Genomic DNA, 25,912 nt, shown 5'->3' on the forward strand with positions numbered 1-25,912 from the left:
ACTAGAATTGCAAAAACATGCTATTGTAACTTATATTCATTTAAGTTGAAAAAATAATTTCTATTGAAGCATATGCAGAAGATCAGAAAATCACAAGGATACGATATAATAAATTATCATTAGGTAAACACATTGATGTAAATCAACATTAAAGTCAAGAAAAATCATTCCCAGCACCCTAAATCCTCCCTAATGTTCTTCTTACTTCTCCCAAAATAACTGGATGATTTCTCAAACCATTGATACATTTTGCCTTTTGTACTTCATGTAAGTAAAAGTTTTTCCTTTTGGTACTTCATGTAAGTAAAAAAAATGATATGTACTTTATGTTTCCAGCTTTGTTCCCTCAATAGTGTTTTGGGGAGATTTCCCCATATTGTTGTATAGAGAGATAATGTTCCATTGTGTTTATTTGTATATGTACATTTCATGGTATGAGTGAATCAAAGGCCATTCATTCTTCTTGTTATGTAAATCTGGGTTATTTTCAGTTTGGGTCAATTTCTAAAATGTGTGCTCTGCATATTCAGTACATGTTTCCTATACATTCAAGCATACTTCTCTTTTAGTCTTATGTGAAGTGTGGTAGTGCTAAGCTATAAGGTGTGGGTATATTCAAGTTCAGCAAATGCTTCCCACTCTTTTCCAGATTTGTTGAACCAGTATTCATTCCTACTAATAGTGGAGGAAAGTTTGTGCTATTGCTTGATTGTCCATTTGCTGGGTGTGGATAGTATTCCATTCTAGTGTTAATTTGTTTTTCCTTGATCACTTATGGATAGTGTACATTCTCACATCTTTTAAAGCTTCATAAAAGACATTTAATTTGTGCATCAAAATTAGTTGTATTTTGCATATTGTAGGTAAGTTTTTAACTTTGCTCTTTAGCATTCTAGCTTAAGTGTAAACTGTTCAGTTTTGTGGTGTGGTACTGGGCAGTCATTAGCCTTCAGAACGTTAACTCAATTTTTTTTCTACATTCTCATGTTTTCTCAGAAATATAATCATAAAGTAAAAGATTTTCAAAAATTTCAGATTAAAATTTATATTTTGGTACGGTTATCAGCGTTAGTAAAAAAATAAGCTATTTAGATTTAATCAAATTCATTTATAATAGAACTGTGGCAAACTAGAACATTCTCTCCAGATCACCATTTCTTTCTTTTCCAAATTCCTGAATTCTAGTTCCTTAATGAATATCATGGGAATCATGGAGGCCTATGAATTATAATCTAGAAATGGACAGCAGGGAAGTTATTGAAATTTTGCAGCATCTTCAGATAAAACCCTTATATTGTTCTTTATCCACCACATCAAAGTTTGAAGATTACAAAATGAGATGATATTGGAAAGATGCATCAAGACATTTGTTCTATCAGACAGCTGAACCAAGAACAATAGGTGAAATTTTAGAGATTACACAGTAAAAGAGGTCTTTGTCATTAAGAGGTGTCTAGAAACCTACCTAATGAAGATTATTCTTCAGAGATTTTTTTGCACTGAATGACAGTCTGTAGTAGATGATCACATAGACCTCTGTTAATATACTCTTCATTAAAACAATACAATTTATTTTGTATAGCCCATATCTGCCAAGCTAGAACAACTACAAACCCACCCCAAAAAATGCACAGAGACAAACACTGACTTAATTTTTGGACCTCCAAGTCTATAACATTTTGAAAGTGCTACTTTCCTTATATATGGTCTAAACCTTTATTAATAGGCTTAAATGTTGAATCTAAATGAGGGTGTTTGGCACAATACAACAGCAAGAATAAAAATGCTTGAAATAAATTTCCATAAATATGAAGCTAGCCTGTCAATAAGTGTAATATCTGTCTGATTTAATAAAGAACTAGATAAACATAGAAACATGAGAATCATAAATGATGTTTTAATTTTCTACACCAACCATAATTGTCATACATCAGGTTAAAGTTTCCAAATTGAGATTTTTATCTTAGCTAATCTCATTTAATATTGCTTCACAGTTATACACCTAAAGGGAAATTGCTGCTTCTAAGCACAATGTCTAGGATCAAGTTAATCAGTTCTTTTGCTAAAATTATTTGTATTATAAATTTTGTTGTTTTAAATTTGGTGTTATATTTATTATAACTAGTATACAGACTTGTCTGCTTTTCAGAAGACTAATTTAAAGTTAGAATTGCTGTTAAATTATTAAATGTCTTTTGCTACATTATGCATATTTTCCAGATATAGAAATGTTTGGGGAAAGTAGTCCTTTGTCATTGAAAGAAAGTTGATCTGCAATGCCCAGTCAGAAACATCTTTTAAACAAGGGGCTTAGATTACAGGGCAGTTTCCCTCTAGCTGATGGGCAGATTAACTATATCACCTTTCAGGGGGCCAATAGCATAGATGTCTACTAACACTTCCCACCCATGTTGGATCAGCTAGTTTCCAGTTCTCTTTGAATTTTTGGAGAGGCTTGGTTTGCCCAAGCTTTTGGAAAATGCGTGAACTTTTGGTACCTATAAAGAGAGGCTTCTTACCCCAGCACTAGGGCAAGGAGCAAGGGTAAGAGTCTTCCATTCACCGTATACTACTCTGTTCTCTGGATTAAAAGAAGTCTGAGGGGGCAAACATAAATGACATGTAAGGAGACCTTAAGCATTTCAGCTCATTTCGTACTTTAGTTATAGTGTTTATTGAAAGAAAAATTAAGCAACTCTCTTTTAAGTTTTATTATTCAGAACTGAGTTTGTCACCTAATAATTTATCAAGATAACCCTCTCCTTTTAGTCAGATTGCATGATGCCTAACTTGGACAAAAGATGAATCAATAGCATTATTAGAGAAGACTAGTTGCATATTATTATGAGTTGCTTGTATAAATTATTCTACCTATTTATCGACCACTTTTTAAATATGAAATGAAATAGTAACATTTCTTCTATGACTAAAGAAAAATGTCTTTTAACATAATTTGGTTGTTTGGCTATACTTTTTCCTAGATGTGTGTCATCACTATTGTGTGCATTCTGAATCATGTACTATCGGGGATGATGGAAGTGTTGAGTGTGTCTGTCCACCACGCTACGAGGGACCAAAATGTGAGGTTGACAAGTGTGTAAGGTGCCATGGGGGACACTGCATTATAAATAAAGACAATGAAGATATATTTTGCAAGTAAGTGGATATGCAAGTTAATCTGCAGTAGAATATGAAAACCATGTGTATTACTTTTGTTCTCAAAATCTATATATGGCAACCATTGTATTTTATTTTTGTCTAAAGATGAAGTTATTTCAGTTAAATACAAATTTACTTGAAACCTGCTATAAGCATCTGAAGAACATGAAAATCTATCATTTAACAATATTCCTAATAGTAAGTAAAAAAAAATAGTGAAATGCAACATACATTCACAAATTTATGTGTAAAATTGTTCAATTCATATAGTTCAGGCTTTTAATTCTTTCATCATTATTAACACAGTGAGTGAATTAGCATTTCTACTGATATAAATCAATCTTTGGGAGAGAAGCCAAATACCTGTATAATGAAAATAAGCATTACCTTTTTTTTTTTTTTTTCTCAATCTGCCTTTGAACATTATGGTCCAAAATAAATAGAGGGAATAATGTGTTCCTGGAAGCAACTACAACAAAAATGTCCAAGTTTGACTTCTCTTACATTGCCTTTTGACCTTTGGCTTTGAGATTAACTGAATGGAAAACAGAACATAGTGGCTAAAGGGTAATGCCATTCTGTTTCTATCATGAAACAAGTTTATGCTGCTGAGGTTAGAGATCAATCCTCACTCCAAACTACTTTTAACAGCCTTTTAAAAGAAGGGCTTATAAAGTACTGGATTCTGTCACTTGTCTTGCTTAGGAGTAAAATAAATGAGAATATGAGATAGATAGCATGCTATAAAGAGTCCAAGCACAGATTCCACTGGGAGCTTGAGGAGGGTGCCACATGAGTTATGTTGCTCTCCCAAACAAGGCCCAATAAAATTTTATTACAGACAGAATCAACATTTTTTTCACTTACTCTCTTTTTAGAATTTACTCTAAATATGATTTGTGTTTTATTTATGAATGACATTTACTCAGAACAGCTAATTATTCATTTGAAAGTACATTATTTTTTAAGTAAAGTAATTGAAAATATGACATATATAAATGCATGTCTTTAATAATTACATAAATGCAAAACATACTTTCATATAAACTACCCAAATGGTAATTGTTCATTAAGCTCATCATTTGTTTGTGAGAAAAACTTAAGTGGGATGAGAGTTAATTTCAATTAGTAGGAGTACTTTTTCTTCATGTCCAGTGTACCTTATCCAAATGAGCTCTAGTACCTTCTTTAAAATTCTGTTCACTTACACATGGAATCGTGGGTTTAAACCAAAAATTCATGTGCATGTTGCCTTAGAAAAGCTCATGCAGAGATAAACACCTTGTGTCCATTGTAAAGAAATTTCATAAAAGGAAGGAAGGGCAGGACTTGGGACACATTGATGAGAAACTGCCTTCTCCAAACTGGAAACATGAGATCCTCACAACCTGAGCAGGCTATGGAGGCCTAACATTATAGTTCTCATCTTTTAAAAGATCTTTTTGGAAATGTTGCCAACAGTGAATAAATAGTGGAGCTTTAAAAATAGAAGTATTATAGCACTTAATTTATCAGAGTCTACATAATATTTGAGCATGAAATTCAAACAGAATACTTTGTGTATTTGAAAGTATGTTAGATGACTAAAGTTTGTTCTTATTTATCTGATACCTTTCATCTTAGCATTAAAATGAAGTTTATATGAATTTTTGTTTCATAGGTTAAAAACAGATACTAAAACAAAATTCTAGCAAAATGTTCTGTTTTACTTAAGTAGGAAAATCCAAGCCACATGTACAGTTGTGATTATAAATAGGCACTTGTGTTTCTAATGCACAGACCATGAATTAGGACAGGTACTCTATGGGTACAATGTTTAAAATACAGCTAATATATTTTTCTTCTGGAAATAGAAGTAAATATTGGAAAGAATCTTGATTATAATCTTGATTAGTCTAAATAATACCTGTTTGATGTCTGTTGTCATGTGAATTTCATTTTGTGTACTGGATAACTTGTAATTAAATTTTGGAAAGTAATATATCACACACTACATGTGTATACATATTTGTGTGTATTATATATGCCTCCAAAAGAAAATTATTTTGAAAACTTACATATACGCTGTAACTTTGAGGCATTATAATGATTTTAATAACTTCTGTTTTACATTAAAACTATCTACAAACTGCTCTCTTTAATTTTGGATTCAAGTGAATTATTTAGAAGGAAAATTAGATATCTTTCAAAACTGTTTAAGTGGAAATTTAAAATCAGTTATTATTATTATTATTATTATTATTATTATTATTGATTATGAGTTTTGGTATATAGTTAAATTTTTTAGTAGAAAACCCTTAATGATCTACTTTTCCTCTTTGACATTGTCTCTTTGATAGAATGAGAAAATACAACTTTTTTTCTCTTTTGATTATTAAGGAGGTTGGGCATGCAAGTTGAGGAAAAGCCCCTCACACCCATTTAATATTTCAGACACCAATACTACTGACAGTGTAATTGATTCACTTTGCATCAATATTAGGATGTTATTGTAAGTTTTGAAAAGTGTGTATTTTCTGTTTTGTCTAAGAAATGTTAGACTGCCCTCCTCTTCCCCATGCTGGCTTTCACATCTCACACATAATTAACTTAGCCTGTCCTGTTCATGGTGAAAAGAATTGTGGTTCTTAAACCCAGGTTTGTCAGAAATAACTTCAAATCAAACACCTGCAAATGTTATAAGTAGCTCAATACATTTCTGGAAATCATACAAGTCACATAAGTTTAAATGCATATGGACAGAAAAATGAAGATCAGATTTGCCAACTATTTTTTTAAGGCATCTTATTGATTGTGGGGGATTACCTTATAATGGATGTAGTGCAACAGGCATTCATCATGCAGAGGATCAGAGTGATCAATCAATGATATTATATCCTGTTTTTTTAAGGTAATTTCCAGATTTTATTGTGATGCCATGTTCCACTGGCAATTTAGATTTAGTACAATCACATGGTGAGAATTATCAGTATGATCTCTCCAATTCCATTTGAGCCAAGGGTATATGATTCAGTTACCATTACTTGCCATGAAGTAGAGTAGGATATTTGGTAATTAGGAATGTTGTTGCTCTTTTCTCTATTCCCCAACAATTTTCACTGTCCAAGCCAAAATTTTGTTTAAAAATATGACTTGGCAGAAAGATATTTTTATATTTTTTTCTATTATTGTTAAGCTCATTTTTTAGTGTATTTATTGTTATCCCAAACACATGACTATGAATTAGAATCATTTTGGTAAATGTTTCATTCATTACTTTCCTACAGTATTGCACATTGTTTCTATAACATTACTGTTTATATTTTCAGTAAACTGCTCCATTTATCTGTTAGAATGAAAAGAATTTAGACAGTGACATTAATTACAATGTATATTCCAAGGAAAATGGTAGGGTAAAAGTGAGGATAGAATAGCCTTATATTTTCTTACAAGTTGAGGTATCTAAAATTCCTAACCTTATTGGACCAAATGCTCCAGTTTAGAAGAAAGAAGCTGAAGCATTTGCTCCAAAGTATTTGATCATGTGGATTATAATACACAGATGTCACCATATTCTCACTGTGTGAAAAAGGAAAAAAGATATTGATGATAGTGTCTCCCTGATGTGTGATTAGAGTGTGTTTCCACAGATATAATTAGCTGTATTAAATTTTATAGTAATTGAATGAATTGAAAATATTGAAATTACCAAAAGAAAAATATTATTAATCATTATTTCTATTAAAAAGAAAACTTGGCCTCCAGCAAATCTATCTTCCTGAAAACTTACTTTTAGCCAGCCACACCATTATTCCCAGATGATGAATATTCTCATCTGCAGAGATTTTGTGTCAGCTTTCAACAATAATAATGCCAGTAACAATGGGATTGTTTTTTTCTTTGTTGCTACAGCTGCACTAATGGAAAGATTGCCTCTAGCTGTCAGTTATGTGATGGCTACTGTTATAATGGTGGCACTTGCCAGCTGGACTCCGAGACAAATGTACCTGTGTGTCTGTGAGTATTTTATAATGTCATGGGTAATTTATGATAGATTTTGTATGTACATGGAATTCCTATTGTATTTTTCTCTTTTCTCAGGGTGATACATTTTAAATGAGTGTTTCATGTACATCTCAAGTATTGTCCCTCATTGACTCATGTGCTACAGAATCTCCTTCATCAATTTGCTAATTATTTTATGAGAAAGAGATCATTCAATTCTTAGCATCATACCATTTCAGACATTCACAGACCTTTGAACTTAGAAATGTCTGGGAAAACTGTTCCAATTTTATTGACCTTATTTGGCTATGTGAAGCCTAGAGACAATCATCTTTTATGAATCCCTTGGTACTTGTGCACATTCTTTTCAAAAGAACTTGAGATATCTTTTCAAATGTATAATGCTATTTGATGTTTGTGTAAAGCTTAGAAAGTATAGCATTATGTAAACCTATGAAGCCCCTGGTTCCTTCCCAATATATCATATCGAGTCTGGGGTTTCTAAATACATAGGAAAGTATTGAGAGTTCTTGATGTCCACAAGAAAATCTGTAATTTAGTATTCTCCCCCTTCAAAGTATCTAATTGTCCAGAATTAACAAATTAAAATAAAATCATCCAGCTTAAGTGGTCACTGTATAGAGCTGTGCTTAATTAACACTTTTTGATCAGAAAGGTGATGCCCACATATGATCTACGTCCACATCCTGTTTCTCACTGTGTCAGGGTAGCATGTGATGAGTGTGTATGTGATACAAGTAAGCATTCCTGGGAACATTGTTGTTCAGATGTTACTATTTTTGTATAAAATAAATTTGACGCATATTTGGCAAAAAAAGAAAAAAACAAGTCAGACGCCTTATTTAGCTGTATTTTACTGAAATTCTACAGATGCTCTGTGGGGTTTAAAAGTCAGCGCTGTGACCAGAAAGAGAACCCTTGTGATCACTACTGTCAGAATGAGGGGATTTGCACTTTAACTGCGTTTAATGAGCCGAGATGCAAGTAGGTTTAACCTTCCACTTCCTGCTGCGCTTCGTGTGACATCATTTCAGGCCACAGTTCATTGGTTTAAATCATGAACATCCACATGCATTTCACAGTGTGTACTTAATCTCGGGGCTCATCTGTGTCAAACACACTTACCCTTTGCTTCGCTCACTGATAAGTATGTGCACCACAGACTGGTAGAGTGTCTAGAAATATATCAGAGAGAGAAGTAGAAATGCTAGTGGAACTGTCTAGTAAAAATACATGAGCTAGAATAATAGTTTTTAATTACAGAAGTACAGAAACAGGTGTTCTAAGACTCTATTACTGTATACTATATTTGGAATGATGATTTTTAATTAGTAGATGATTTTTCCATTTCAAGGACTGATGGAATAGTACAATATGATTTCCTAAAATTTTACTGAAAACTGTCTTAGTCAGTAAAACTTCATAACAGAGAAAAGAGATGCATATCAACATATTTCCAAAAATGTGATTAATTCATAGTTTGAATCATTCTGTCTTCATCCCATTTGAGGTGTTTTGAGTATCTATGAAAAACAAGCTCCTGTTTCCTCTGAGAAATTTCAAGGATCACTTCTGGGTTGATCAGTGGAAGATATTTTTGCTATGTGCATTTAAGCTATAGAGATGGATCCTATTTGGCATCCTCCTTGACACCCAATATCATAATCAGTAGCTATTGTTGGCTTGCAATAAAGGTTGTATGGTGGTAGCAGCAGTGTAACTAGTAATGAATTTACAGCTCAATTGTATTAAAATTTAGGTATTTCATTACCTAAACTTTATTATTTTGTTTATAATGACTTGTCAGAGATTTGAGGCCAAAGCTTGAGCTGCAGGATTTGAAGGTGGTACCTATTGAGATAGAGGAAAGCCCTGGGTATAGCTTCAGGGACCCCCACACCAAAAGGTTTGGCTGGCAACAATTCAAATGAAAAATTATGAGGGATTGAACCAGGAATGCAACTGCAAGGAAGAATAGAGAGAACACTGATTCATGGATATTTCAGAGTTAGTAAATCTGGGGTAGGCCTTGGCCAAAAACTGATCAAGGACTTATTTTATTTTCAGAATGCCTGTAATAACTGCAGTGAATCCCAGTATTTATTTATCCTGCCATGGTGGCACTGTTCTTGGGCAAAATACACAGATTTCAAGTCCCCTTGCCCTTTCCCGTAATTAGGTCTCAGGATGATTTCCTGTCCAGAACCAGAACAACAACCGATTTTTCAAGGTTTAGAAGCCTACAATATTATCAGACACTTTTCATCCTAAACAAATATTATCAGAGTCACAGGATTTAAACATAAATATCATCTTATATTATAACTGGGGTTTAGAGAATACCTTTTACTTTTATGTACTTATGTCTCTACAAATATCTACCTTTGGTGGCTTTATGAAAATTTTGCATGCGTCTTGGTTTCCTCTGCCCTATAATTTAGTGTGTAAGTAAGAATAATGCTTATATTGTATTCCTCTAACAAGTCATAAAAGAAGCATAGAGGAATAATATTCTATTATCATTCATTCATTCATTCATTAAACAAACATTGACATATGATAAATAAGATATTGGGTTAATTTAGAAGGAAAATAACTACTGAACTGGAATAAGTAAATACCTTGTGTTAAGCACTATGTTATATATTTCACATATTTCATGTATAATGTTGAAAATTATATAACAATAATCATTATTTTCTAATATTTATTCCCATTTTAAAGATAACAACATAAGATTAAATACTAGGAAGGTTCAAAAGTCCTTGTCCTGTTTATAGCTGTATGCTGTACTTCTCATTTTATACTAAACTAATTCCAATATGCAATACTTTCAAACAACTTAAAATTCATTTAAGGTAGATAAATGATTTAAAAAAAATAAAATGCCACTCAGCAATTATAATAGAAATATCATAGTGCCATTGAAAAACAATGAAATATAGAGATTAATTAATGATTACATGTGGAAGAGTAAAAGACTTTTTAGGTGAAGTGACATTTTAATAGTTTTTTGGAAAAAAAAAAAACATAGTAGACTTACAAGGGAGAAATGACTGAATATCTTTTTGAAAGAAGGAATAGCACATCCCAGCATCTTGGTAGGCTGAGAGAGGAGGATTGCAAGTTCAAAGCCAGCCTCAGCAAAAGCGAGGTGCTAAGCAACTCAGTGAGGCTCTCTCTCTAAATAAAATACAAAATAGGTCTGGGGACATGGCTCCTTGATCTAATGCCCCTTATTTCAATTCCCAGTACCCTCCCCCCCCAACCCCGCAAACAAAAAGGAATAGCACAGAAAGAAGTGAGGGTTATAAAGATAGAAAGCAGGCAGTGTAGCATACTGGGAGGAGAAAAGGACAAGAAAATAAGTTAGGACCTGTTTGTGAGATTCACTTTACGCCATGATATGAGAGTGGGTTTACAGAAAGAAGGGTAAAAGGTTAGTTGAAATCGTAGGAAATGCTAATGTTTTGATATTGTTTAAAGAGGAGTCTGAAAAAGTAAATATGAAGAAAATAGAAATCAGACATTTAGTAAGAAGCAGATTCCTTCAAGTTGAAGAGGAAGACAATATGAAAGATCAGCTCCCACCACAGTTCAAAGAGGACAACCTTTTTTTGTGGGTTACTGCACTTTACAATTAGATGGCCTTTGTGGGAGATGTGTCAAAGGCCTCATACAGGTAGAAACTTCACATTAGTTGGTTAAGTCAAAGTTGAGGAAGAAGAGAAAACTGTACATGCCCTCCTCAGAGTTTCATTATGGAATAAATAAAGGAAAAACAATAGGTAAGGTCGAAGCAAAAAATATCTTTATAACAAGGATCATATTCAAGAGAACTGTACTTTCACTATTTAATAAAGGCCAACAGTCCAGGGCTATGCTGGCTAGAGAGATGTTTCAGACAGATTTCATGCTCATGTCTCTTAAATGTGATATTTCTAGAATCCGGAAAAATTTGTAATATTCTTCTGGATAGTTATAATTCATATGATACTAACACATAATATAAATAAACTTAACATAAAGTGTCTATGATCAGTGCAATACAAAGTAATCCAGATAAGGGAGGATGCATGCCTCAGAATATCTTCCTAGTAGTTGACTCTTCATTCAGGGAGATTTCTGGAAACATAGGTTTCAGCCTCAGGTCTCAGTGATAGTGAGCATCTATCCTTAATGAAAAGTTACTATGTACCATTTCATCTAAAAGCCTTTATAGGAAACAAAAAAAAAATGCTATAAAAAATATAATACAGTGCTTTCTATAGTTTCATTGGTAGTATATTTTCTTTTTTTCATACAGTGAAAAACTATTTGGAATTGTACGGTAGTTATACACATTTGGAAAGTCTATAAAGTATTCAGATCTATGAAGGTGACAGGTTTCTTTTTTTCCCACATAGAAATTTTATAGCTGTATCCTTCAATTTAAGGAATAGATCTTTTCTCTGAAAGCCTTCACTTCTGTCTCTTGATGGCCATTTTCACTTGTGTCTATGTGTGGAAGAGAAAGCAAACTTCAAAGAGAAGCTTAGCAAAAAGGATAAAATCTAGGTTTTTCAAAATATTTATTTTGAGAGGATTTTGGCATCAAGGTACCTATATTGAATAATGTTAAAACTACATTTTTAAAATACTGTTATTTTGATGACATATTAGTAAATAATTTTTACTGTAAGTTACAGAAATTATTAATAGTGTGAAGAATTATTGAACTAAATATGGCAACTTGACTGTGCTTTCCTGATGCTAAGGGTCCTCCCTAGGGTTAAAATTTTTATTGTATTGGATTTAATTTTATTTTTTTATATACCATAGACCTACTCTTGTAGCATTACTTCCCGGCAGTAGCCCCAGTACCTGTCAGCCACCATAATAAAGAAGTGTTTGTAAGTCCTCTACCTACACTGCCTCTGCTTCCCTCCAGCACACAAACAGCCTGACTGTGGGCACAGAGCCCCACCCAGCTCCATGGAGTCTTTTCTTGGACAGCTTGTTGAAACCCAGTGCCTCTAGTTAGCTTTTCTTGTACCATCGGTCTCAACTCAGGTATCACTTTTGTATGCCACGTGACAAGTTTTGAGCAGTAAATATTGTTGGAATTGTACTTAACTAAAGTTCTTTAAAAGAAAAGAATCAAATTTCTGTAATGGAAAAATATATGTAAGTTTTGGGTTTTATACCTTTATGAACTGAATTGTGTTTCCTACTCCCCAAACTAATAAGTGAAAGCCCTAGCATCCTATTTCTTTGCTACTTTATAACAGGACTCCTCTTTCCTTCAGTTTCCAATAACACAGTGACCAGCCAACTCCTCAGTTTCAGTGGGTCCAGACGCAACCTTCAGTGCTAAAACAGTTGATCTTCAGCCTAAGGTCTAAAGACAGGAGTGCCAAAAGCCATGAAGTGCAGCTGCCACTTCCAACTGGATCTGCCACCTCCAGTTTGGGTAGTGATGTACTGTCTTCCAGGAGTACCTCACAATAGAACTGTATTTGTTTGGGAGGGTGGGGACAGGGCCTTTAAAGAGGTGATAGAGTTAATGGGGTCATTAGTTTGGGACCTAATGCAGTCTGACCATTATCCTTGTAAGGAGAGGAGATTAAAACAAAGACTGACAGATATCAGATATGCTGCAAGCATAGAGAGATGAACACAGTGAACATCATCATGACAGTAGCTGTCTATTAGCCAAGGAGAGGCCTCAGAAGAAATCAAATATATCAGCAACTTGGTTTCAGAGTTCCAACCTGTGGGAAAATATTTGTTCTTTAATCAACCCACTATGCAGTGTTTTGTTATAGCTACTGTATCAAACAAATTCTGGTTTAAGTAGCAAGAAGTAGAATTCTTCTGTGACATACACCTAAAAATGTGGAAATGGCTTTGGAATTGAATAGTAGGTAAATGGGGTAGAGTTTTGAAACACAGGTTTGAAAAGGTCTGAAGCCTGGATTCTTCTAGGTGCAGTGGTGCATGCTTGTAGTCCCAGGTCCTCCAGAAGCTGAGGCATGAGGATCTCTAGTTCAAGGCTAACCTGAGCAACTTATCAAGACACAGGTCTCAAAGTACAAAGGACTGAGGATGTAGTTCAGTGCTATAGTGCTTTAGGATTCTTCTCTATTAATGTAAGACAACTGGAAGGAAAAGCCCATATGGCCTAGAAGAAGCTATTTGTAGAAATATAGAATTTCAAGGTGCTTCTGGTGAGGTGTCAGACGGAACTGAATTATGTGTCACTGGAAACTGAAGAAAAGGCAATCCTTGTTGTAAGGGACAAAATACTAGCCTGAACTGTGATCTAATGCTTTGTGGAAATTAGAACTTGAAAATAATTAGCTTGATATTTAGCTGATATTTCTCAGCAAACCGATGAAGGGATGCCCTGATTTTCTTTTTCTGCTTACAGTAAATTGCGAGAGAAGGGAGAGAAGTTGAGAGAACTGTTAGGCAAAAATAAAACAGAATTTGAAAATTGGGAAAATTCTCAAGACATCCATTTTGAAAAAAGAGGAGAGACAGTGGGTAGGGAGAAAAAAAAACATATTTTGGAGAGGATAACAAACATGAAGCTAAACAATAATTTACTGTGAAGAGAATATGGGTATGACTCCTGGATCCAAATAGTCATCTCACAGCATAAACGCTGCCAGCTTAGACTGAATGGAACAGAGATAGGAAGGTTGCTTTACTTCTGGGAGAACATAGAATGGACCCAAAAGTCTATTCAGCTGCAAATGTATATTATCATTCATAAAAAGAAAAATATAATTGTAAAAGTGGTTCAGAGGTCTACAAGGCTGTTGCCACCAAAATGGCAATAAAGCCAGCCAACTCTTCAATTTTGGTGGGTGTGGCTAAAGCCTCCAGGGCCAAGAGGGTAGAGCTTTAGCCAAGGGCTGCTATCCAGGCCTCCAAAATGAAGCTGCTACCTCCAGTTGAGGGGATGATGGCCATCATTCAAGAGACCCAGACAATAGCGAAGCCATTCTTCTGGGCCCATAGAACAGAGCATGGAGCTGAAGATGATTATCCTCAAACCTTACAACACAGTGAATTTGCCCTGCCAAGTTGTACAATTACTTGAGACCTAAGATTCTTCCTTCTTTCCAATCCCTCCCTTTTAGAATGGGTTATGAAATTCAGGGTATGTTATGATTGGGTAAATATATTTTGCATGTAAGAAGGACATGGATTTTTTACTGTCCAGAGAGTAAATATTATGGACTCAACAATGTACCAAATAGGTTTGTATGTTGAAACTCTAAACTCCTCAGAATGTAACCACATTTAGAGATGGAACTTTAAAGAGGAGTTGAAGTAAAATGATTACTTAAGATTGGACATACCCAGTTGGACAAGTGTCCTTCAAAGAAGAGATTAGGGCATAGACACACAGAGGAAGGATCATGGGAGGGCACAGGAAGACTGCCATTTACAAGCCAAGAGAGCAACAGCAGAAGATACCAAACATATCTCAGATTTATAGCTACCAAAACATGGAAAAAATAAATTTCTGTTATTAAAAAAAGTCTCTCTGTGGCACTTTGTTATGGCTGACCTAGTAAGGAAATATAGTCACCATATGCATTTTGGCTCAAGAATCCCTTCGTAGTCACTCTATTAAGAACATAATTAATATTTTTGTTGGATTTCCCACATGCCCATCATGCCCTCTTGGTTATATACCCTCAGAATTATAGTATTCATCCTGCTGAAATCTAGAGAGATATTCAAATGTGCTAATAACTACCACTGGGCACTAATCACCAGACCTTGGGTGCTCATGAAGAGGTCACACAGGACAATGAGAAAATCAGGGCCTCTTGCTCACAGAAATCTACCTCCTTTTCTCTGGATTTCTTAATGCAGATTTAAGTTCTTATTCTGCTCCTAACTGTAACCTATATTGACAGCCCTAGTGGGATCCATTTATTGGTTAGTGTCTTCACTCTTAAAGGTGAGACAGATAGTGATGAAGCTTGTTGATTCTGCAAGATACAGTGAATGGAAAGAATGTAGCTTTTGGAGCTAGAATTAATTGTGTTTATGTATTCATTTCTCTAGTTAATTTTGCTGTGGTCTATTAGACTTTCTAAGTCTTAGTTTCCTCTTCTTCAAGACGATGTACATGTAAAAACTTCTAGACGAAAGAAATTCTGTGTGGGGGCAAATGAGACTGATAATGGTCATTTAGTGCCACTAATAAGTCCTTTATTTGTGCTTGAATTTGACCAGTATAATAATTACAGGCTTATGACAAGCTTTTATTTTGAAACCTTGGTGATGTCACTATGTGACATGTATTTTATGTTAGGCAATTTGTTCAAGTATCCTTGGATATATCAAACTTTAAACTTCTATTTTTTGAAAGCAGCTGTTGAGTGAGATTTAATAACATTGTAGTAAAGAGTAGCAAAGATTTAAAAATCCATATTTGTTTTTGTACATGCTTCATTTTTTTGTAATATTAATTCTTTTGCAAAATCACTTAAAGTTCTCTGTGACCTAAAGACAACTAAGTCAACACTTTCTCCATTTGGACAGACAGAGAATACTCTAAATTATTCATTTTCAGACTAAAATAAAAGAACTTCTCAAAGTGAATGTTAAGTACATTTTTTAATTTTATTAGACCATAGATATTTTAGAGGTAACATATCTATAATTCTGTTATTTTAAAATAATAAGTTTGTCAATATTAGCCCCTATTATAGTATTTCTTATTTAGTTTCTTTTTACAAATATTCTTTGGTAGAGTTTTATATAATTAAAGGAGGTTATATTATACATAATCTTTTATTTATTTACCTTGCATTATGAACAATATTTTTTATGTTAGATGTATGTAATTGTCAAATAAGATAGCTTTTTTTTAAATAGAGAGAGAAAGAGAATTTTTTAAAATATTTATTTTGTAGTTTTCGGTGGACACAACATCTTTATTTTATTTTTATGTGGTTGTGAGGATCAAATCCAGTGCCCCGCGCATGCCAGGCGAGCGCATTAACACTTGAGCTGCATCCCCAGCCCCTAAATAGGATAGTTTTATTCTGAATAGTTATCCAATACTCTATTTATTAGGACCACTGGGCAAAATTATATTATTCAATAATTAGAATGTTTGTTTATTTTTTTACTATTTTTTTCTGAGGATGAAAACTTGTATACGCAGCATCTTTGGTATAGTCTTATTTGCTACACCTCACACTTACAATTGGAAATATGGGGTCCAAAGTCCTAGACTTTATGACTCAAACTAGCTATTTCATTGGACAACTTATATTATTCATTGTCACATTTTCCTTGTGTGAAAAGTAGTGGTTTTGGACTAATTGTTCACTAATACACTGCAAAATTATGAGTGACATTGAATTTAATGTGAGTCCTATTGGGATTTTGTCTAGAAACTGGCTTAAAATTGGGTCAGACTAACAGCCCAGCATAAATTCTTCCAGAATTTCTCTGAAACACATAGAAGACACTGAAAAGACAGAAATTCCCACTAGCAGCAAAAATAAATTATAACAGAAAACCAACTGTTAACACACTATGGCACAACTGAGGGAGTTATCATAAAATTCTTGGCCATAAACAAATATTTCCATTAAATATTTCTGAATGGCTTTATGACTTATTTACCTCATACTTCAAAACAATATGCTAGACTGTTTCTAGGTATACAAATATCCTACCTATGCCTAATATCAGGAGAGAGAAAAGGCCTGTCCCTTGATTTATTAGATAATACCTTTTATTTTTTGTTACTTGGATTTAACCCAGGGGTGCCTTATCACTACACTACATTTACAACCCTTTATTTTATTTAAATTAAATTAAATTTTTTTTTGAGACAGGATCTCACTAAGTTGCTAAAGTTGGCCTCCAACTAGCAATGCTCCTGCCTCAATATTAGCCCCTATTATATTAGCCTCTTGAGTCTCTGGGATTAGAAGCATGCACCACCTCACTTAGTTATATTATTGCCTTTGAATATGAAAAAAAACACTGCCAATATTCCTTTTATTATATTCATTCATCAACAAATACCTATATACATGATTATGAATAATTATCACATCTAATTTTGGGGTAAAAATATATAAATGCATAAGCATAATATAGTTTTATGAAAAGCACACAAATACACATGTTACTATATAAAACATAAATATAGCTGTTTATATGTCTTTGTATAATACATACATACACAGAGTAAAATCTTAAAGTACATCAAAATGGCAACAATGGTACATGTTGGTGGGATTTGGGTAATGCTGATTTTATAAATATAATTTTCTGTCTAATTTGTATTATTTCAAAAACAGGAAAAAAATTAGTTTTTAAAATAATTTGAATGGTTTAAAAAAGCTAAACCCAAATGTCTTAAACTCAAATGTTACATTGCTTTAGAAATCATATCAATTTAGGCACTTACTGTTTTTTAAATGACATTATGGCTAGACTCCAGAATACTTCTTATAATATATGTCATTGCTTCTTGCCCATAGCAACAACAATTCTCCATGTGGTCAAAACAAGACAGCACTGTTAGTTTTTATGTTTTACTTGCTCATTTCAAACAAAAGCCGAAAATAACTTGTGAACATTTCCCCTACATCTTCCTTTTTTTCTTATATTTTCTTGCAATGGTTAGATTTATTTATATGGGCATTTGTTTTTTTGTTTATCATTTTAAATGTTCATTTCCACAAAATTGTCTTTTTCATCTTATCTTCTGTGTATATGTTTGTGTGTTTTTACATCTCTCATACTGCTCTATGGCATTCTGTATTTTATGGTGGGAGTTGACCTCTCCTCAGCATGTGGCCTTTGTAGGTGAAACATTTCTATGAAATTGGCCTGGGAATGCTGCCTATTCTGCTCCATGGCCTTTTAAAACCACGTCTGTGTCTATACAGTAGATTTTAAATTCCTTCAAGTAGAAGGTAGAATCTGACTTATCTATTTCATTCCAACCACAAGAATGCTTTCTGCATGTATTATGTGCTTAATTAATGTTGCTCTACAATTAAGGTCTGGGTGTTTCTATTGTACTATGTTATAGGGTGGCCTATGTTATAATAATCGTTCCGTCTTTGTAACAGCACCTCTTACTTGGATAATAAATTTTCGCAGGATGAAGAGCCAGACAGAAGTAGACAAATGATTTATTTTACCATGACTTTTGATCTACTTTATCATCTTCATGATATCTTCTGAAACTATAGCAGGGTATTTCCTGAATGTCCTAGAATGTACTTCAATTTCTCTAAATGAAGACTTTGATAGATAGTACATGATGTTATTAAGAAAACTAAATTTGATTAATTCTGTCCTATCTTCTCCTTGCCTTTTGTTTCTCATCTGTTGTTTTTACTTTGGAATTCTCCCTGTTCCTGGGGAGTAAGAGGAAGGTTTTCGAGGATAGCTCCTACCCTTGAGGGCTTCTGTCTATTTTGAGGAAAAAGATGAGTTAAGAGGAAATATGGCAGGTGCTTTGGGGATCTGTGTATTACAACTGGTACTTGTGGAGGAGTATTGGGCAATGGTTTAACCATGAAATAATTCCCAGGAACATGACATACTTAGCTAGGAGCTTGAAATTCATTCTATAAGCAGTAGAGGAAAACTGGTGACACCTGAAATATGACATACCACAACATCATGTTTTAGAAAGGTCTTTCTGACACAATGATCTGTTATTTTATAACAGATTTTATTTTATATACTTTATAATGAATTCCCATTTGTAATATAAAAGATGACAAAGAATTTTCAAAAAGGAATGGCTCCGGCACAAAACAAAAAGAGTATACAAGACTTACTGCCTCAGGATGATAGTTTTTGTTCACATTTTGTCCTCTGTACCTCTTTTTCTAATCTTAATATGGAATTGTTAATACTTTCGTTTCCCTGTTACATATATAAATCATGCAGAATATTTTCTTCAACATAATAAATTGATTTTTAATAAATAAAATCTTGAGGTCATTGCAATAGACCAGTCATGAAATGATCAGAACCTGGTATAATTTGAAATTTTAGAAATCTGAAGATGCAAAATAAATTGAGACTTTTTAAAAAGTTATTATTAGTGAAAACAAGCTATTGTTTTCCATTTAAAAGAAGCAGAGCTGGGCCCAGTAGTGCATACCTGTTTGAGGCCAGCCTGGACAAATTAGCATGACTCTCTCTCACAATAAAAATTAAAAAGGGCTGGGATTTAGTGCAGTGGTAGAGCACCTGTGGGTTCCATCTCCTGTACCAAAGGTGGGGGGGAACATTAGTAGTGCAAAGACAGTGACAGAAATACTGACTAGAAGGGAAACTGCAATTAATAAAGCCTGATCAGATTATATTGAGAGAACAGAGAAAGAATGGGCCTGGTGTCACCATCAGTGACTCTAAACATGCACAGAAACTAGCTTTATAAACAGTTTCAAAGTAGATTTTTTAAATGCAGAAGGACAGTGGATAGGCAAGTATGGAAGAAACAGTCACTGAAAGATTGATCTGAAATGGGCACTTTGTCATTTTATTTGGATTTGTGACTGTCTCAATCTAATTATTTTACTAAAAACTCAGCATGTTTTCTAAGTCCCTATGGTGAAAATAGAGAATGAAATGAACAGGTAGCAGAGAAACCATTGGTAAGCCTTTAGAAGGAAGATAATGAGTTCTGCTCTTGTCACAAATTTTAAAACGTAGAAATGATTTCTCTATATTGGGATGACTAATTAAGGTCTTGATTTCTCAAAATATGGGTCTTGCAGAAAGGAGACTTCAGGATATACTTTCACTGGTCCTGCTGTCAGGCTGATAACACTCTTACACACAGACCAGCGACCTTGTGGCCTCATACAGCACAGTTGAGAAGAGTCTTAGGAGATTGTCATGAGTAATTTCAAACAGATAGCAAGTTTTCAGCAGGGGACAATTGAGAAATTCAACTTTAGTAGCCTGTGGTGTCCACATTTCAAGAGTCAGGTCATTGCATGTTCCTTATTTGCTTTCTGCCCCTTGGCATATTTTCAAAGCACAAAATATAAAATGTGCATGCCTTTTGGAGCAGTGAGGGCCAAGAAAAAAAATGTCATATTGATATCTATCCTTCACTATCCCAGGTAACAGGTTGTAGCTTGTTCTAGTTTTTGCCTTGCTATCATGTCATGGGGAAAATAGGAGCAGAGATACTATATTTATCTGTTCAAGTTTAAACTCCAGTTTGTGCTTTGAGAGGACAACTATCACAACTAATTATTACACATAATATAGATAACAATAATGTGCTGTATATTGCAAAAACCTAGAAGAAAGGACTTTGAAAGTTTTCCCCATCAAGAAATGATCAGTTTGAGATTTCTGTTGAACCTGATGCAATAACTACATAAAATATGCATGTATTAAAATAACACATTATGTCATTAAAATGTATGACTTACAATTTTATGTCTCTGTCAAAAGTAAATTTTAAAAACTATATACTGGTAGCAGTTAGATGCAATTTTGATGTAGTTATTTTAATTTCCAATGATTTGAGACATACTCTTGGCCTTTCATATAGTCAGTAGATCAATAGATAAAGAAACTAAACAGAGTAAAACTATACTAGTCAAGACACAGTACAACTATAAACAATCAATACAATAACCAAAGAAACCAAGCATAATACAATAATATATTATTTTCCTTGTGTAACTGTTACTTCTGTAACCACTCTCTTTTCTTTTAGAGTCTTTTCTGTAGATTTCACTGTTTTCTCACACAATAACAAATTTCAGATGTTTATAACAGTGTTTATTTCTTGCTCATATTTTATGTTTGAACAGGTCAATAAAATTGGGTCAATCAAACTTTAACCTCACACTTGATCCAACTTTACTTTGTATAGTTCTCATAAAAAATTAAATTTATATGTTTAACCAGCCATATTAATTTAAGAATTCCTTATACACATCTATAATCCCAATGGCTCTGGCTGAGGCAGGAGGGTGGAGAGTTCAGAGCCAGCCTCAGTAACTTAGCAAGGTCCTATGTAACTCAGTGAGACCCTGTCTCTAAATAAATACAAAACAAGTGCTAGGGATATGGCTTGTGATTAAGTGACCCTGGATTCACTCACCAGTACCAAAAAAAAAAAAACAAAAAAAAAAACAGAACAACGAAAACAAAAAGAACTCCTTGTATATTTGTCATCAATTAGGGAAATTTTTTATTTCTCCTTTTTTGCACTACTACAGTAGCAGAAAGAATCGTCATGTTGAAAGTGTAGAGAAACTTAGCCTAATGTTTCTTCCATTGGGAATGCAAACCAGAAATTGTAATTATTCTGATGCTAGTATTTCAACTATAATCTTTACATTTAACATTCCTAATATTAAATAATATTCATTTATTTATTATATCAGACTCAGATGACATAAAAATTTTATATTTATCATAAAAACCAATGTATTTAAAAATTTGCATTTATAATTGTAATCGTAATTGTATTACAAAAGGGAAAAATATCAAAGAAAGAAAGAAGTAGGAAAAGAAATACATGAAGTAGTAAAAGAAAACCACATAAAATAGGAAAGTAAAAATGGAAAATAGAAAATAAAGTATGTACATGTAAAGAGGAAAATATGGTTAAATGGTGTGGGCAATTCATGATTAACCAGGAAATTATGTTTTCCTGTAAAATATTGAAACTGAGAAACCTGAAATGGTATGGGTTGCTTGAAGATCATTTTTGAAAAGAAGAGCCTGCATTTCAACAAGGGCCTAATTCCCAAACTCACACATTCCATATAGGCCACACATATCGGGACTTCATTTCAAACAATTATTTAAATTAATTGATGAACTTAAATTAAATTTTGGACCTGATTTCCATATCAAAATATTTATATACAAATAATTTTAGAACTGATTTTTTTTTTTGTCATTTAAAAATAAGTTTCTTAAATTACTGCCTCCTTCTGACAAGAACTGAATGGGACACAATTTCTGTCACTGAATGAATAAAATTTATTTATGCCAAAATTACTAGAATGAAGATTTAATGAATAAATTAATGAAAGAAAAAAGGAAGGAATAACATTTAAAAGAATTTAGTGTCTTATATGTAAAATGTTTCCCATAATGTAGTAATCTCCCTTTCATAAAGATATCCTTTATTGGTAACTAGCTGCAAGCATGTTCCTGTGAATATTTCTATATAGGATTAACAGACTAAGGCACAGCACATGTATATGACACTTGAGTATGTATGTATGTGTATTCATAAGTGTTTAAATATGCCTCTTCCACACCTTCATGTAGTCATTCATTCATTTTGTCAACATGGCATATATATATATATATATATATATATATATATATATATATATATATATATATAAAAATAATACAGCATACGTGTGTATGTGTGTATGTGTGTACTATGTATTGGATACTGTTAAAAAAATGAGGGATTCCACAGGTAAATAATAGATATATCTACCTTTAAGTAAGTCATAGTCAAGCATAATTACAGGAAAATGTATCTTTATACATTTATAAATTTATATATAGCGAAACACAAAAGATAAAATTCTGGGTATTTGTGAATATTGATCAAATATGTAGTGATATTCATAAGTGACCCAAAATTGCAGTTTTTTTCTCTTGTAAAATACTACTGAAATATTTTATAGCACTTTAGATTTATTCAAGAAATTCATATCTATTTTATGAATCAATTTTTAGACCCATATAAACCCTCTCTCCTTGAGTCTAAGAAAAGCAGTCCAACACTTGGAATAAAAAAGATATGTGTGTTAATGAGAATCTTTTGTCATAAACTTTAATGTTTGTCTGTCTCTAGCATGCTACTATAAATGTTAAATCTGTGTTTTGTGACTAATTTACAATTCTGTAAGATGGACCAATGTGTTAAATCTATTAATTTTTAAATGGTTAGTAGCAAATCTTGCTTATTTTATCTTGATCTACCGCATACGTGTGTGTGTGTGTACATGTATGGAGAGAGATAGATAAATATGTATGTATATACAATTTTTTATAGTTTTAGATTGCTTGAATTTTTTAAACAATTAAAGTCATTTGAAAAAAATATTTTGGCATAGCAAGGTAGCACACTCCTGTAATCCCAGTGACTTGGGAAGCTGAGGCAGAAGAATTGCATGTTCAAAGCCAGCCTCAACAACTTAGCAAGGCCCCGAGCAATTTACTGAGACCGTATCTCAAAACTGAAAAAAAAAAAAAAAAATTGAAAGTACAATTCTTACATTATGTTCATGGCTAAATGATTCTCATTGGGAAGGTGAAATTTACACTAACACAGGTCCCTTTATCAATCACAAATCAATCTGGAAATCTTTGGTGTTACCTTTTGGTAGATATGTAGGGATCATCAAGAAATCTTATAATTAGAAGAAGGTATGTGTTGAAGTAGCAAAAGGGAGATAGACCTTTGTGCATTAAATTAATTTTCCAGTGATTTAGATATAACAGATAATTAACATCTGTCACTAAAAAAGAAAAAAAAATGGCACTGTCACTAAAAGTGAATTGAATACTTTTACAGAATTAGAGTCATATATTTACTTACAGTGACATTTACACTCAAAGCTTTGTAATAAGGTCTCTTGACATCCTAATGCTCATTGTATAAGATCAACACACTTTGCATAATCTTCAATAACTATCCTTGGATAAGCCACACACTCCCATAATAATTTCAGGTATTATCACTCGCACCCTGGACATTCAAAGAATTAAGAAAGAAGGTTTTCATAGAAAATGATTTATTGCTTACTCTGACTTTGTGCTAAATATAAAATATTCAGATAGCAAGCTAGTTGCTTTATCACTGAGCACAAAGATTTCCCTCTCCAAAACCAGTGTTGGAATTAGATATTCACCTTGGGAGCTCTCCACTGCTCTTGCTGCATACATTCAGTTTTCCTTCCCACCTTTAGCTATATAATTGTTACCATTGTTTCTAATGTAATGGCCCACTTTTATGTCTTCAATTATATCCACCATATTACTTAATATTAATTTTATTATTGTTCCTTTTCCATTTTACTTGATCCATGTAATATATTCATTTACATAGAATTAATCTACTCATTCTAAAAATATCTTTCTGATCTGCTTTCAGTAAAACTTCCTGGATAATATATAAATGGAAAAAGTTTTCCATTGTTAGGGATTTCATTTCTTTTTTAATTATTCCGTCATCATTTAATGTTAGTGGTCATTGCCACACAAGTAGACTGCAAAGAATTCTAGATTTAAACATTTCTAACTTAACAAATTTATGGATAATTTTGTGATAAACCACATTTCATTCTTTCTGTAATATTTTGCCTTACTTCTGAAAAATCACTTTAATCCATTTTATTAATTTTACCTTTTTGATGGTCACCTCAATTGGAATGTTTCATTAACATTTATCTTTCTTAAAATAATCATTAGTATGAGATTATTGGATGAGTCATTACCTTTTTATACTTTGCCATATTTTATTTTACTTCTCTAAAATCAAGAACTTTCTGACCAAATCTTCATATTATTAACATAGGAATAATTTGCCTTAATCCTGTCAGTACCAATTAACACTTAAAGATGTAGTCTATTATTTTAAAATTAGCTACTATAATACATAATTATATAATTGAATCAAGTGCACTCATACATCACATATAAATAAATTTAAGATACTAACGTTGGCTCTTTGAATAAGACAATTCAGAGTAATGTCAATCCATGGAAAAAGTAACAAATTTGGGTTAAGAATAGTATGGAATAAGTAGTAATTATAGTACCAAGCAGTTTATTTTAAAACATCAAATAAGACATATGTAAAAAGTGGAAATTTAAAATTATACTAATTGTGTTATCATAAAGGTTATACTTCTTTTTACATTTTAGATGATTTTATAAATGATGGATCTTTAAAGATATATTAGTATCTTGGAATCACTCCAAAAATGTGAAGTTAATATCTAGAAAGATATTAATACCTTTCAATAATATATCTCTCATAGCCACTGCCAGAGGCAGATTACTGGGCATTGCAGGATCACAGGTCTGAGCCAATGTCTAATTGTTAAAATTTTACTACTCAAAAACATATTATATTTGCATTCAGCCAAGTAATATTTTGACCTTTTTATTAAAAACCTCATACTTTCCTGAATAAGGGAATAAAGAAAATCATGTCTTCCTACTCCGACACTGAATTAAAAGGATCATGATATAACCTCACATTTTTTTCCTACCACTTACCAGTTTTACTTGTTTAAGTAAATTAATTGAACATGCACTTATCTCCTCATTTCATGTGGTAAATAAATTCCTTCTTATAGGGTTATTGTAGATGTTGAATATAGGTATAATATTATATGAAAAGTATCCACCCTAGAATATGGCTCAGAGTTCAGCAAATCTTAATTGAACCTTATGCAAAACTGCAGATGAAAATTTGTGAGAAATATTTGAAAAATATTAACAAATTAAGAATCCATATTTATACAACAAATGATTTTACCTAAGGATATTACGAAACAATCACAGATGAAAAATAGTGTTAAAATAAAATTAGTTGAATAAATATGTAAATATCTTTCCATAATGCAAGGATATATTTTGAATTTTGCAGTGCTAGTGACTGCAAGAGAAGTATGTAGAGGTTAGAGCTTCTAACTCAGAAGTATCATGTCCTCGACACCAAAGGAGTGAAATTTGA

The 25,912-nt window shown here is 32.8% G+C and overlaps 1 protein-coding gene across 1 annotated transcript in view; it reads left to right on the forward strand.

Annotated features, from left to right (window-relative positions):
* The window catches only part of Lrp1b (LDL receptor related protein 1B), a 1,514,976-nt gene that overhangs the window by 1,471,521 nt on the left and 17,543 nt on the right, over positions 1-25,912 (forward strand). Inside the window, exons 85-86 of the mRNA XM_071619306.1 lie at positions 2,982-3,156; positions 7,051-7,155. Of these exons, the coding sequence (XP_071475407.1) occupies positions 2,982-3,156; positions 7,051-7,155 (280 nt within the window). The remainder of the gene's footprint in view (positions 1-2,981; positions 3,157-7,050; positions 7,156-25,912) is intronic.

This window comes from Marmota flaviventris, chromosome 11, assembly GCF_047511675.1.
Source record: "Marmota flaviventris isolate mMarFla1 chromosome 11, mMarFla1.hap1, whole genome shotgun sequence".
Lineage (NCBI taxonomy): Eukaryota > Metazoa > Chordata > Mammalia > Rodentia > Sciuridae > Marmota > Marmota flaviventris.